The sequence below is a fragment of the Lagenorhynchus albirostris genome, unplaced genomic scaffold (assembly GCF_949774975.1).
Source record: "Lagenorhynchus albirostris unplaced genomic scaffold, mLagAlb1.1 scaffold_257, whole genome shotgun sequence".
In the NCBI taxonomy this organism is placed as follows: domain Eukaryota; kingdom Metazoa; phylum Chordata; class Mammalia; order Artiodactyla; family Delphinidae; genus Lagenorhynchus; species Lagenorhynchus albirostris.
In genome coordinates this window covers 156855-170359 of record NW_026783405.1, presented here as the reverse complement: position 1 = coordinate 170359, position 13505 = coordinate 156855, and the positions used below count along the sequence as shown (strand labels likewise).

The 13505-nt window shown below is 35.9% G+C and overlaps 1 protein-coding gene across 5 annotated transcripts in view; it reads right to left on the bottom strand.

Annotated features, from left to right (window-relative positions):
- Positions 1 to 2707: 2707 nt before the first annotated feature.
- SRSF12 (serine and arginine rich splicing factor 12) overlaps positions 2708 to 13505 on the bottom strand; it is a 37609-nt gene continuing 26811 nt past the window's right edge. For 2 of the 5 annotated variants that reach the window (XM_060138939.1, XM_060138938.1), the window contains exons 2-5: positions 10420 to 10766; positions 9479 to 9602; positions 9162 to 9303; positions 2708 to 3166 (exon numbers count right to left, since the gene is read on the bottom strand). In XM_060138939.1, the coding sequence (XP_059994922.1) occupies positions 2797 to 3166; positions 9162 to 9292 (501 nt within the window). In that variant the 5' untranslated portion in view covers positions 9293 to 9303; positions 9479 to 9602; positions 10420 to 10766 and the 3' untranslated portion in view covers positions 2708 to 2796. Of the gene's footprint in view, positions 3167 to 9161; positions 9304 to 9478; positions 9603 to 10419; positions 10767 to 10892; positions 10998 to 13505 lie in introns of all 5 variants that reach the window. The other 3 variants (XM_060138940.1, XM_060138937.1, XM_060138941.1) reach the window with 3 other exon arrangements.

The window sequence follows — 13505 nt, the reverse complement described above, 5'->3', positions numbered from 1 at the left end:
TAAATAAGAAATTACAATTTTAATGTAGTATAGAAGAATTATAAAAGTATTTCTAAACGCTTCTTCCTTTAAACTTCGACTAATTTTGCTTCATGCAATGGAATTGGAATAAAGGCAGAAATTCTTATTTATTTGTAATACAACAGCATGTCTTAGAATAGTCGTTATCTCAGATAACATATAAAGTCCTGAAATTAGTTAATATTTTACATTTAAAAATAAACAGCCCAGAGGCACAAGATTAAACCGCAGACTACAGATAAAAAATTTGGCATATTCCCCCATTACGTTTGCAGCTACAAAATACCAGCTGCTACACAGAAATGTGAATTATTCATGGGGAGAAAGAAACCAAGCAGTCATGGTGGCCACCTTTATCTTCTTTGACATTAACTTATCCTCTATGAATCTTGAACAAATGGAGGTAGGTAGTGCCCCTACACCAAACATAGGAAGTACCTGAGTAAATATATTATCTTTACAGGAAATGATCACAGATGTGTGATACATTTGCTTTATTTAACAATCTTACTCTAAGTATCCTCTCTTAAAAGGTCCAAGAAACAATTCTACAGCAGAAGTGAACCCTAGAATAGATGTACCCAGAGGACAATTTTCCAGGGTATCAGCACAACTGCCAATCAATTTCCACTCAGTCACAGAACCCATTTTCACTGAACCCTATAATCATTTCCTTTCCAAATTCTATTCTCTCCTTTTCCTCTCAATATTATCTTAGTTTAGCATATATCTGCCAAAGACTTTTTTCTTCCAAAAAGACAAGCATGGTGATCAGGGAGGGCTGTATGGAGCCCAGCCACCACCCAGCTCCAAAGTGTAATGGTTGTGTGACCTTGTGCATGTCATTTAACCTCTCTGCGTCTCACTTACCTTATCTGCAGTGGTACTGACCTCATAAAGCTGTTGTGATGAGCGAGTAATGTAAAACTTACAGAGCAGTGCCAAGCACATAGTAAATGATCAGAAAGTTTAAACTATTATCATTCCAGTTTTTCCATCAAACCAAACAGTACCCTCCCTAAGCAGCCCAGGGATTACAGTGGAAAACCAAATCAGAGATAAATCGAAGGATTAAGCATGTTCAGAAACACTGCCTTATTAACTTTTTACTAAGATATAATGATTAAATGTAAAGACACTATAATCAACTCCTAATTAGTATTTGGAATAACTACATATATGTGTATGTAAACCCAAACATTTACTTAGAAGATACAAAAAAATCAGTATTTGTCTTGCTCTTTCTTCAGACTGTTCTCTCAATTTTCAATACTGCCACATAATTTTATAACTAAATTTTTATTACATTTGAACACTTCAAAGAGCTATAATTTTGAAATAAATTTTGCTATGATTAGAGAAAATCTACTCAGAAAGTACAATATACATGAATTTACGGTACCTGTCCAAATATTACCAGCATATAAATTATTTTGTAAAGTTATTTCTTACACACAGGATGTAAAATGCAAAAAAAAGATGGAATTTGTATTCAGAACAAATAGAAGCAATATTGGCTCCTATATGCTAAAAATATAAGACATATTTTTTTTCTAAAGCACTCTAGATACAAATATTAACTGTATGGGCTGAGAACTTTTAATTTCAATGTAATTCAACAAGGTACACAAGTAGAGCTCTATAAATATATCCCCTATAATAACCATATGCAAAACCATTTTATCACAAATACTACCAAAACCCTCTGAAAAACATAATCTACAAACACATTTTTAAAGAAATTCTTAGTTTTAACAACTACAAAAGCAATGAATATCAATAAAGCTATTTGGCTTAAAAAAATGAAGGGCAGTGTAATGTAAATCCCAATACTGCAAAGTTGTTTTTTGAGGAGGCAGTCTTGAGTTTCTTAATACAAGGTACTAAACATTTCCAAAAATAAATAAGAGTTATTCTATACAGTTTAAAGTCATCAGCTAGAGCTCTAAAAAGAAAAATTAAGCAGTAGATGAAAAGTAGGTATGCAGAATTAACAGTATAAAGTATGATTTTTATACAAAATGTACCACTCTTCAAATGTGTAAGGCTTGATATGAATTTTTGGACTATGAGTGTTGCACATCATTTTTAGTCTCAAACCATTCAAAATTCAGAATTTTTATAACGTTTTGAAATTTCTGAAGTGAATAAATACGGTATAGAATGCAATTTAATGTCAACTTATCTATACTGTTCCACCCAGTAAAAATAAAACCTTTTTTGAGCTCAGGAAAGAATGTATCTTTTGAACACTTGATCTCTCTATAAACTCTACTTTTAGAAATGTCAGAATTTTGTAATATGAACTAATATCCATCAGGAATTGGCCCAAGTTTAAAGAGAAAACAAAAAGGAGACGTAAGATGTCAAATAGTCTTAAGTTTGCCCTATGCGATTATACAGTCATAATTACTTTTTACATGAAAGAAAAGTGCTTTAAAGTAAAAAATACTTTCGTAAAAGTTATTAGTATTATTCTTAACATCCAAGTCTAATTTTCCAAATTAGTTCCATTTCCTTTGAAAAGTACCCTTCTGCCACAATGTAAACAAAAAATGGTCCATAAAATGGGACATTACTCACATCATAATTTGTGGTATGGGCCCTTAAATCGAGACCAAATCTTAACCCAAGATAGAGAGATTTTATCTCTTGCACATGCCCAAAATAACTAATATCAACTCACTTTTTCTGTAAGCCTTGAAGAATTTTTATTTAACATAACGAGAGGTTTAATAACATATTAAATACTACGTAGCACTCTTCTGTCGCTGTTCACCAACTGTTTTTATGACGGTAACTCCGAGATCTGGAATGCGATCGAAAATGAGAGTGTTTTGCTGTTTGTGCTTTAGTTTCAGAATTGGTATACCCTTTGGGAGATTTACATGGGGATCTTGCTATGGAGTCAGAATGTCTTCCATGTGATCTTGATTTTGTTCCTGAGCTAGTCTGCTTTTGAGGTGAGCTTGATTGTGATTTTCCTATCGACTTGGACCTTTTTTGCAAGGACTTGGACCGTGACCGTCCTCTAGAACCAGAATTCCTTCTTGGGGTTCTTGACTGCCTTGCTGAGGTAGATCGCCTTGGTAGTGATTTGGAGCGAGATTTAGACTGGCTGTAAGAAAATCGCCTGTGTCGGGACCTGCAAACATCCATAATATCAGAGTATATATTTCACACAAAAATACATAATAGGTTAGGAAACAACACTTTCAGGAACTTATATACTTTACATAACATTAGTTATGTTTTTATTGGATAAGCTAAAAGAAACTCTAATTTTATCATGCATGCTTCTGGTTCAAACATAAGTACAAGTTTGTAATATCTGACCAAAAGATTTTGACTTTGCTAGATATCAATGTATCTTATGAGCCAGTTCTGAAAAATATATTTATTTTGCATATTTAGTCTGGGTTACATAATCCTAAGAGGTTAGAAAATCTGAAGGGAAAAAAAAGAAAGAAAGAAAATATTTAAAGCTTATCAAATGTTTATAAAGACATAAACCTAGATGGAGGACTTCTGAATCTTGCCATGACAGAGCAGCTTGTTCTAGACTAATCTTCCCATAGAAAAGAGCTATATAAAAAAGGTAGACAACATTTATAAAACAACTGTTAAAAGGCACTGGAGAATTACCCACACAAGCAGAACTCGAGGGGTTATAAGCCATGGCTCTTTTCCTAAGACCATTTTCCAAATGCCAGCATGGCAGACTTGAGCCCAACTAGAAAACATCTATTGGACTAAGCTGCAGAGACAGAAGTTAGAATTCAGGGCCACGAAAATGGCTAGGACTGGAGACACGAAAATCCCAGAGGTGAGGACACCGCATGCAAGCCCCATCCCCTAAGATCTGCCTACAAGTTCTCCTCAGGTTGCTGGCCATCTTCCAAGTTGCACATGCACAGGATGAGACTCTAAGAGGTCAGCAGAAAACAGCAGCTGGAAGATTTAAGAACTTAGCTGAGCAAGAGGGAGGGGATATGGGGATATATGTATAGCTGATTCACTTTGTTATAAAGCAGAAACACACCATTGTAAAGCAATTATACTCCAATAAAGATGTTAAAAAAAAAAAAAGAACTTAGCTGAAATTTTCTCAGATACAGAGTTGCTGGTGAGAGGGCTGGAATTCAAGCCCCCCAAAAGGTCAAGGAGCCTTGAGTGACAACGCAGGCTTTCAGTTAAGAAGTCAGAAGGGCCTCATCCTCCAGGTTAAGGGTCATGCCCTAGGAGTAAGTGTAAAGCTGAAATGGATCAGCCTTAACAGTGCCTCAAACCAAGCCTTGACAGGATCAAGGTGATCTGCCAATGCTCTGCCTGCTAGAAGAAAACAGCTTTCTTTGGAGAATCATATCATCCAAAACCTCTATAATCTTTCAACAGTAATGTCCAACATCCAATAAAAAATTATGAGGTAGGGCTTCCCTGGTGGCGCAGTGGTTGAGAGTCTGCCTGCCGATGCAGGGGACACTGGTTTGTGCCCTGGTCCGGGAGGATCCCACATGCCGCGGAGTGGCTGGGCCCGTGAGCCATGGCCGCTGAGCCTGCACGAACGGAGCGTGTACAACGGGAGAGGCCACAACAGTGAAAGGGGCCCGCGTACCACAAAAAAAATAAATAAATAAATTATGAGGTATGTGAAAAACAGAAAAAAATGACTAAAAGCTAAGGAAAATAAAACGAAAGAGACCCAAAATAATTTGGATATTGGCATTATTCAGAAAATAATTTTTTAAATTACTATGATTAATATGTTCAAGAAAATAAGGGAATTCCCTGGCATTCCAGTGGTAGTACCCTGAGCTTCCACTTCAGGGGGCCCAGGTTTGATCCCTGGTCAAGGAACTAAGATCCCACAAGCCACACGGCACAGCCCAAAAAATACAAAAAAAAAGAAAAGAAGAGGAAAAGACAAATAAATAAAAAAGATGGGGAATTTAAACAATACTGGAATCTATAAAAAGAATCAAATGGACATTTTAGAACCAACAACATGATATTCGAACTTAAAAAAGTCATTAGATGGATTTAATAGCAGTCTAGATACAGCAGAAGTAAGAAATAGCAAACTGGTTATTAGAAAAATATTATAGTGAAACACAATGAGAAAAGAAGTTTTAAGAAATCCAGAACAGAGCATAAGAGTTATTTGGTACATACTCACGTGGCCTAAGGGAAAAATTGAATAAGGTACAAGCAATGTTTGAAGAGATGATGGCCTAGAATTTTCCAAAACTAATGAAAGGCATAATAACTCACAATTTCAAGGAACTCAGTAAACCTCAGGTAGAATAAATACAAAGAAACCTATGCTGGGCATGTCACAGTGAAATTGCTGAAAACCAAAGTCAGAGAAAAATCTGAAAATCTGCTAGAGAACAGTAGACACATTACCTTCAAAGGAGCAACATTAAGACTGACTGTGGATATCAGAACAATGGAATGACATTATTAAAGAAAGAAAAAAACTTCCTGCCAACTTATAACACTATCTTCAGCAAAAATATCTTTCAAAAATGAATATAAAGATGTTTTCAGACAAACTGAGTGAATTCACTGCCATTAGACTTATACTCTAAGAAATGGTAAAAATGCTTCAAAATGAAGGAAAATAATCCCAGGTAGAAGCATGGAACTACAGGAAGGAACAAAGAACACTGGAAAGTATAAACATATTGATGTAGAATATATTTTAGAATAAAAGCACAGTCTTTTATTTTAATTTTTTTAAAAGCACAGTTTTTTAGAAATTGTTTCATTCCTATTGTAGATAGTTGTAGAAAACAAAATGGGAAAATTGTCCTTGGGGAAAAAAAATTCTAACGTAAGAAAGAAAAAGGATGCATATAAACACTACTACGTATAAAACAGATAACCAACAAGGACCTACTGTATAGCACAGGGAACTACACTCAATATTTTGTAATAACCTATAAGGGAAAAGAATCTGAAAAAGAATATATATATATAAATGAATCACTGTGCTGTACATCTGAAACTAACAGAACACTGTAAATCAACTACACTTCAATAGAACTTAAAAAAAAAAGGATGCTATATTTGGACTAGGGGCCATTTTAACATTCTTCAGGAATATTTAGGAGTATATACACATTCACTGACACAAATTTAACAAAGATTTATGGAATATCTGAGTAAGGGACTACTGATAAATGCTAGGGATATTAAGCGTTAAGACAAAAGTCCTTGCTCCACAAAGAGTTCACAGTCTAATGATAGCAGCAAACTAGTTTTTTCCCACATCCACTAAAGGCAAAAGCAGTGACCTCTTTTTATCTAAGGTAATACAACACATACATTGAATATATTTATAGTACATGTTAGACTTATCTATATGCTGACCCATACACATACATACAATCTGATCCTTATGAAACTTAAAAGCTGGGTAAGATTTGCATTCTCTATAATACAACTTTACAAATAAAAAACACTGAGGTCAGAGAGGTTAAGCAACGGTCTTATAACTAGAACAGAGCAGAACAACATTGTCTTACAAGAAAATGTGGTTTTTTCTTTTTTCTTTTTTTGGACGCTCTGCATGCAGGATCTTAGTTCCCCGACCAAGGATCAAACCCAAGGCCCCCTGCAGGGGAAGTGCGGAGTCTTAACCACTGTACCACCAGGGAGTCCCCGTTCTTTCTATTCCTGATACGCCATGATGACTGGGATAACTGACAGACTTCTTTTTTGTTTTTTCTCCAGCCAAGTAGTATACTGCCACTAGAAGGCAGAAAATGCTGTGAATGTTCTGGTTAATCAAGGCTCTAACACATTTGGAAACTGCTTATATTCTTAATGAATCAGATGGGCAATTTTTTCCTTTTCTTTTAAAACTAAGTCTTTTTCACCAAGGCCAGTAGATATTATTCAATAAATTAGGGCAGTGCTGCTTTAGATACAATATTACATCTACTTTGATTTTTGGTTTATTAACCATTCATTAAGTTATAGTAATGTGAACTGTTGAACATCACTTTCTTACTACTCATGTCCTTCATGAAGCCAGAAGCAGTACCATTGGTACTGGTGTGACTTTCCTATACACATGGCATGTAAAATTTCTTAATTTGTTCCCACATTTTACGTTCTATAAATGTAACTTGTATTTGAGTGTATCAGTGTCAAAATCTCAAATAATCAGTAGGAAAATGGTTATCCCTTAGCCATGGAACAAAATGGATTATTCTCCACAGACACAAGGGAGGTTTATATTCTTATACTATCAAAGTATGATAAAAAGAATCAAATTCCAGAACACAGTATGACTGTTCCTAAATATTTCTTTACCAATCTTGGTGATGGCTCAATCCTGACCTGGGTTCTTCTGGCTTATAAAAGGAGCTTGGGCTTCCCTGGTGGTGCAATGGTTGGGAGTCCGCCTGCTGATGCAGGGGACGCGGGTTCATGCCCCGGTCCGGGGGGATCCCACGTGCCGCGGAGTGGCTGTGCCCGTGGGCCGTGGCCGCTGGGCCTCCGGAGCCTGTTGCTCCGCGGCGGGAGAGGCCGCAGCGGTGAGAGGCCCGCGTACCACAAAAAAAAAAAAAAAGGAGCTTAAGGCTTCCTTCTACTTGCATGCCTCCCTCAGAATAAGCCAAAATCAAAGCATTTGATTCAATACCCAAGGAGAGGGACCGAGCTGACACGTAAGATTCTAGGGCTCTGAAGAGGCCACATCTTCTAGTAATCAAGATTCTTGGATATTTCTCTGTTCCTATCTTTTCTTTCCACTTGGCTGGAGGGACTGGAGCCAGGCCACTTCACAGTCTTGTTTTTAGAACTAGGGACTTGGGGCAAGGACTCTCTGTCTAGCTCTGGTACATATATCCTATGTTGGGTTTTTCCTTGTCTAGGCTCTTGGAGTTGAGGAATGGAAGGACTGGAGTGAAAGTGAGCAGTTCTGCAGATCATTTTTTATTTGAGGCTATGTCGTCAGGGGACAGCGTAGGGGTACAACATATGGCCCAGGAAAGCCAACTCTTTTTCTTTCTTTCTTTTTTTTTTTTTGGCTGCACAGCTCAGCATGTGGGATCTTAGTTCCCCAACCAGGGATCAAATCCTCGCCCCCTGCAGTGGAAGCACAGAGTCTTAACCACTGGACCACCAGGGAAGTCCCCAGGAAAGCCAACTCTTATTACTCATAGAAAGAGGATACTAGTGTAAACGCTGATCATTCTTCAAGGACAGAATTCACCTTAAAATTCTACATGCCTATGAAAAAAATCACAGCATTAAAACTCAAGATAAATAGTGCCTAAGTGTTTAGGAATTTAGGCATGCTAGTACAATTTCAGTTATTACTTAAATAGCTTCACCAAGTAATTAATTTCCATTGTGATTTACTATTATTCTAACAGAAACAAACTCCTAGCAGGCAAAATAGATAACTTGCAAATATCTTTTTCGGAAAAATCTACCACTTTTATGTCTTCTTCCTACAATACTACCATACTTGGAATATATTCTTGAAAATAATTTGCCTTTTATAAATATATTGATTTACATTAACTTTAGTCAACTTCCTTTCACAGTGATTACACTGTATTTCTTATGAGTTTTTAATCATAAGACTTCAAGATTCTTAATCTGGGGGTTCATTTAGGAAAATTTTATTTTTTTTAAATCCTCATTTTATTTGTCAAGTATACTTTTTTTTTTTTTTTTTTTTTTTTGCGGTACGCGGGCCTTTCACTGTTGTGGCCTCTCCCGCCGCGGAGCACAGGCTCCGGACGCGCAGGCCCAGCAGCCATGGCTCACGGGCCCAGCCGCTCCGTGGCATGTGGGATCTTCCCGGACCGGGACATGAACCCGTGTCCGCTGCATCGGCAGGCGGACTCCCAACCACTGCGCCACCAGGGAAGCCCAAGTATACACTTTTTAATTTTTCGTTTTTTCCTCAGTATATGTTATCTTTCTACTAAAAAGGTTAAAGTTAAGTCTGTCATGAAATGAAAACACTGGAAGGTATCTAATAAACCCAAGTTAAAATAACAATACATGACAAACAGAGAAGAGCATATCCTTCTACAAAAGTTGTTTCTTTTATGTATATTAAATAAAATGATTCTGGTGGCCTGTTTTTGAAAACTCTTTAATTTTGTACTCACTCTTTAAGGCTATCAGACCGCCGCCTATTTCTTCCCCATGAAGAACTCCTACTTCGAGTTCTCCTTTGGCTGGGGCTTCTTGATCTCCTGTGATCACTTGGAGAACAAGGGTGACGTTCTTTTGATTTCATTTGGCCTGGTGCTAGAATATGAAGTTCAAGATTTATAATTCATTACCTGAAAACCTCAATAAATAACCACTCAATAAATAAACTACTCGAATAGTATTTTCGGAAAGAATTTTAAATTAAAAAAATCTGTCATTGCTGAAATTCATTCTGCTAAATAAACAAGATCCACTATTTAGTCACACTTACTTTTGCGATCACCTTGTGCAAACTGTATTTCAATCTGACGGCCACATACCCACTTTCTATTGAGGTTATAAAGAGCATCTTCTGCATCACGAACATCTTCAAATATGACTAGCTGTTAAGGACACTTTGAACATCAGATATCAAATAAAAATATTATTTTTAAAGAATTATTTACATGTGACATGAAATTATTAGGAAAACAAGCTCAAGTTATTAAGCTCACATCTCTAATATAATATGAATAATCAGAAAAAAGTCACTTATTATCAAAACAAATGCCCCATTATGATTCAGAAGAGTGAATCTAAAAACAGAAACAAATCTCTATATTTTTAATGTATACATCAGTGTAGCTGTAGTATGCATGTATAATTAGAAACATGTTATGAGAAAAAGATAAGTCCAACATTGGCTAGTATTATCAAATAAACTGTTTAGGACTCACTCCCTTCTGTTAGGTAAAAGATTTATCAGGTTTGTCACTGAAAAAAAATCAGCATGCAGAAATCTTTATTCTGAAATTAAAATTACTTTCATTAAAAGGCTTTTTAAATTAATTTAGGAGAAATTACTTATGAACAAAAGTGCACACATATAAGTGAGCTAAAACATATATTCAAAACTGATTTGGTTCTTTAAAAATGATATTTAACTTTGAACCTACTGCTTTAAAATACCTTTATGTTTTTATTATTTGGGATATGATTATAAAAGATATAAACAATCTGCAAACATCTGGAATTACATATATTGATTCCTAATACCCCACTAAACTCCCTTATATATATAAATTATATATTAAACCTAAATAAATGGAAACAAATTATATAAAACGACTAAATAGTTGTATTTCAGGAGGTTGTTGCTGGATTAACTTTTTTAAAAATAGAAAACAGAAAAAGCTCAAGTAATGCAATACAAAATGAGACTTTGGCAATTACCTCAATGTCACTTGATCTTGAACCTTGACCTTTATTCTTTAGGGCTTGCAAGATGGACTTTATAAGAGACGCAGAACCAACAACATCAGACTTGGCTTTGATTCTGGAACTCTGAGTAAATGTAGGAAAGCCGAAGTCTCAACCTGGTGTTGGCTTTGTCTTTTGCTTGATAAAGACTTCCCCTCTTCCAGGTCTTTATATCTGTGTCCACCCTCCCTCTTTACTCCTTGATGCTTGAACTTTAGGTGCCTTTTGTCTCGCCTGCTCGGTTTATGCTTGGATTCTAGCTAACAGGTTGGTTCAAACTGAGGGGCGCTTGCCAGCTACTGTGGACTGCTTTAGATTTTCTGAGATAAAGAAATAAACACATTTAATTAGGCAGTATTAATCTCATAAAATATACTCCTGAGTACATATATGTATATGCAAATGTATGTAGTCTATTCACATGCACACAGTAAAATAAAGGATATTGAACATAAGCAAATCCTCTCGGGCGGCGAGTGTAGAAGTCAAGTGGAATGTAAACGTCTACTATAGGGCCATATCGACCAAACTCACGGCGCAAGTCCTCAGGCCTGAAGTGTTTTAGAAATAAGGTAAAGAAATATGAATAGCTGGATTAAAATATTTTGCCTACAGAAATCCAGTTGAAACCTTCAAAAGAAAGTATATTATCTGGACTAGCATTATCTAAAATTGTCTCTCACAGGAATCACCCAGGATTTAGCAAAGAAGGAAAAAATAAAGAAAACAACAAATTCTCAGGTCTCATTTTTGGAGATTCTGATTCATGACATCTGGAAATCTGTACTTTTACAAGCAGTGGGCTTTTATGCTTAGTCAGGTTGAGGAAACACTAACCGAGGACATCCACTTTTTTTTTGCTTTTTTTAATTGAAGTATAGTTGATTTACAATACTGTGTTAGTTTCAGGTGTATAGCACAGTGATGCAGAGTGTGTATATATGTATGTGTGTGCGTGTATATATATACATTCCTTTTCAGATTCTTTTCCCTTATAGGTTATTACAAAATATTGAGTACAGTTCCCTGTACTATACAATATAGGTCCTTGTTGGTTACCTATTTTATATATAGCATATCCACTTCTGAAAGTTACTCCTATTACAAGACTTTTCAATTGTCAATATACAGAGAGTTCTATTAACTCATTAAGAACACATTCATCTCACTATAATTTCACATTTTATGTTCATTGTTTTCAGATAGCAAGAATTAGATTCTAAAGAAGTCCTAAAATTATTTCTCAGGCTTTAAAGAAAAATGGTTGCTTTACTAGTAAACATAAAGCAAAAATAACTACCATAATCTCAAATTTGACAAGTATTTTTGAGTCACTTATATGCTTTCTACTGTGATAGGTACTAAAGAGGGGACACCAAAGAAATACATGGCATAATATTTGTCTTCATGGAGCTACAATTTAACTGAAGAGATAAAATACTTAGCATTAATAGCTGACAGTTATAATGCATTTATAAATTCCCATAACAACAGATGTTTACAGATGAGGCCACAGACAAGTGAACTCACCTAAGGTCATGAAGCCAGCAAGCAACAGAGCTGGAAGCAAACTCCCACAGTCTGACACTAATCTGGGTTTGTAACCACTCTACCCTGCTGCCTCGTGGAGATCTTAGAGATTCAAAATCAAGCTATGAGCACAAAACACGGCTCAGAAGATATAAGAGTATTTCAAAACATATTGTGTAGAAAAAAGACCCTAAGATGACTGCAAAGCTTCTACCTTGGGCAAATGGAAGAAAGATGGTGTCCATGATAAAAATTAGATAGCTGGAAAAGACAGTTCAATATAAGAGGGAGGAGAGGCAAAAGAAGAAACTTTCAGGGTTAGAAATGCCAAATCTGAGGTGATGGTGGAATATCTGTAAGAATTCTGTAAGCAACTGAAAACGGTGACTATACGAATTATATTAGTTATATTAGTTATTTTCTTTTCAAGACTAGAAGTCAGTGATTAATGCTAGAGATTGGATTTAGGAGTTATTACATAAAGATTCAACTAACACTGACTAAGTAGCCACTATATACGAGGCAGTGCCGGCAATATTATGACAAACTTTATTATATTTTTACTATTTATTATATTTATTTCATTTAATACTCAATATAACATGTTTAATTGTCTGCCTTCCCTGAGAGACTATTAACTTTAGATTTAGAGGACAGTGATAATGTCTTTTTTCTTCTGTTTATTCATTCAACAAATACTTATTGAATATGTACTATGGGCCAGGCTCTAGGAATATGATAGAGAACAAGAAAAACACAATTCCTGCTCCCATAAAACATACACTACAGGGTAAAGATTCTCAACCATTCCTGAATATTGCAATCATCTGTGAAGGAGATATTATAGAAACAGGCATTCCAGCCTGATGCATTAATCTTTGACCTAATTCGTGCTTCCCATGGTGAGCCCCAGTTATGTTTAAAGTTTTAAAGGTTTCATAGGCAATTCTGAGGCTCAGGATTGAGAATCGCTTCTAAAGCAGGTGTCTTCACTAGGGTATCTCAGTACCTAGCATAGTTGCTTGGCACACAGTAGGCGCTCAGTATGCATCTGCTGTATTAATGAGCAAAGAACACATTGTTACCATTTAATAGTCAAGGAGACAGAGTGAGAGCAGTCACCTTGCCCAGAGGTACACACAGCCAGTAGCAAAGCTAGTATTCAAATAAATGTCTTAGGAGGCAACCAATTCCATTAACCAAATGTGAGTGGCTGACAGAAGAGGATCCTAGATAATATAAAAGAGGCTGGAGCAGTGTGTGTGTCACAGAGGCTTAGAATCCCAGAAGTCTGAAGGAACAAATCTCAAAAGAGCTGGTTCTCTTTCATTGTCTCCACTCCCTCACCTGTGAGCTGTTGTTTTGTTTTCATTTATTTTTGCATTTTTGGTGTGATCTATTTTGACATTCAGAAATGTATAGAGATAATAAACACCCATGTATCTACCAACAAGATTTATTATATCTTAATACTTGCCCTATTTGCTGTAATTTTTAGTATTTTTTAAGAAGTATTACATCCTCCTACC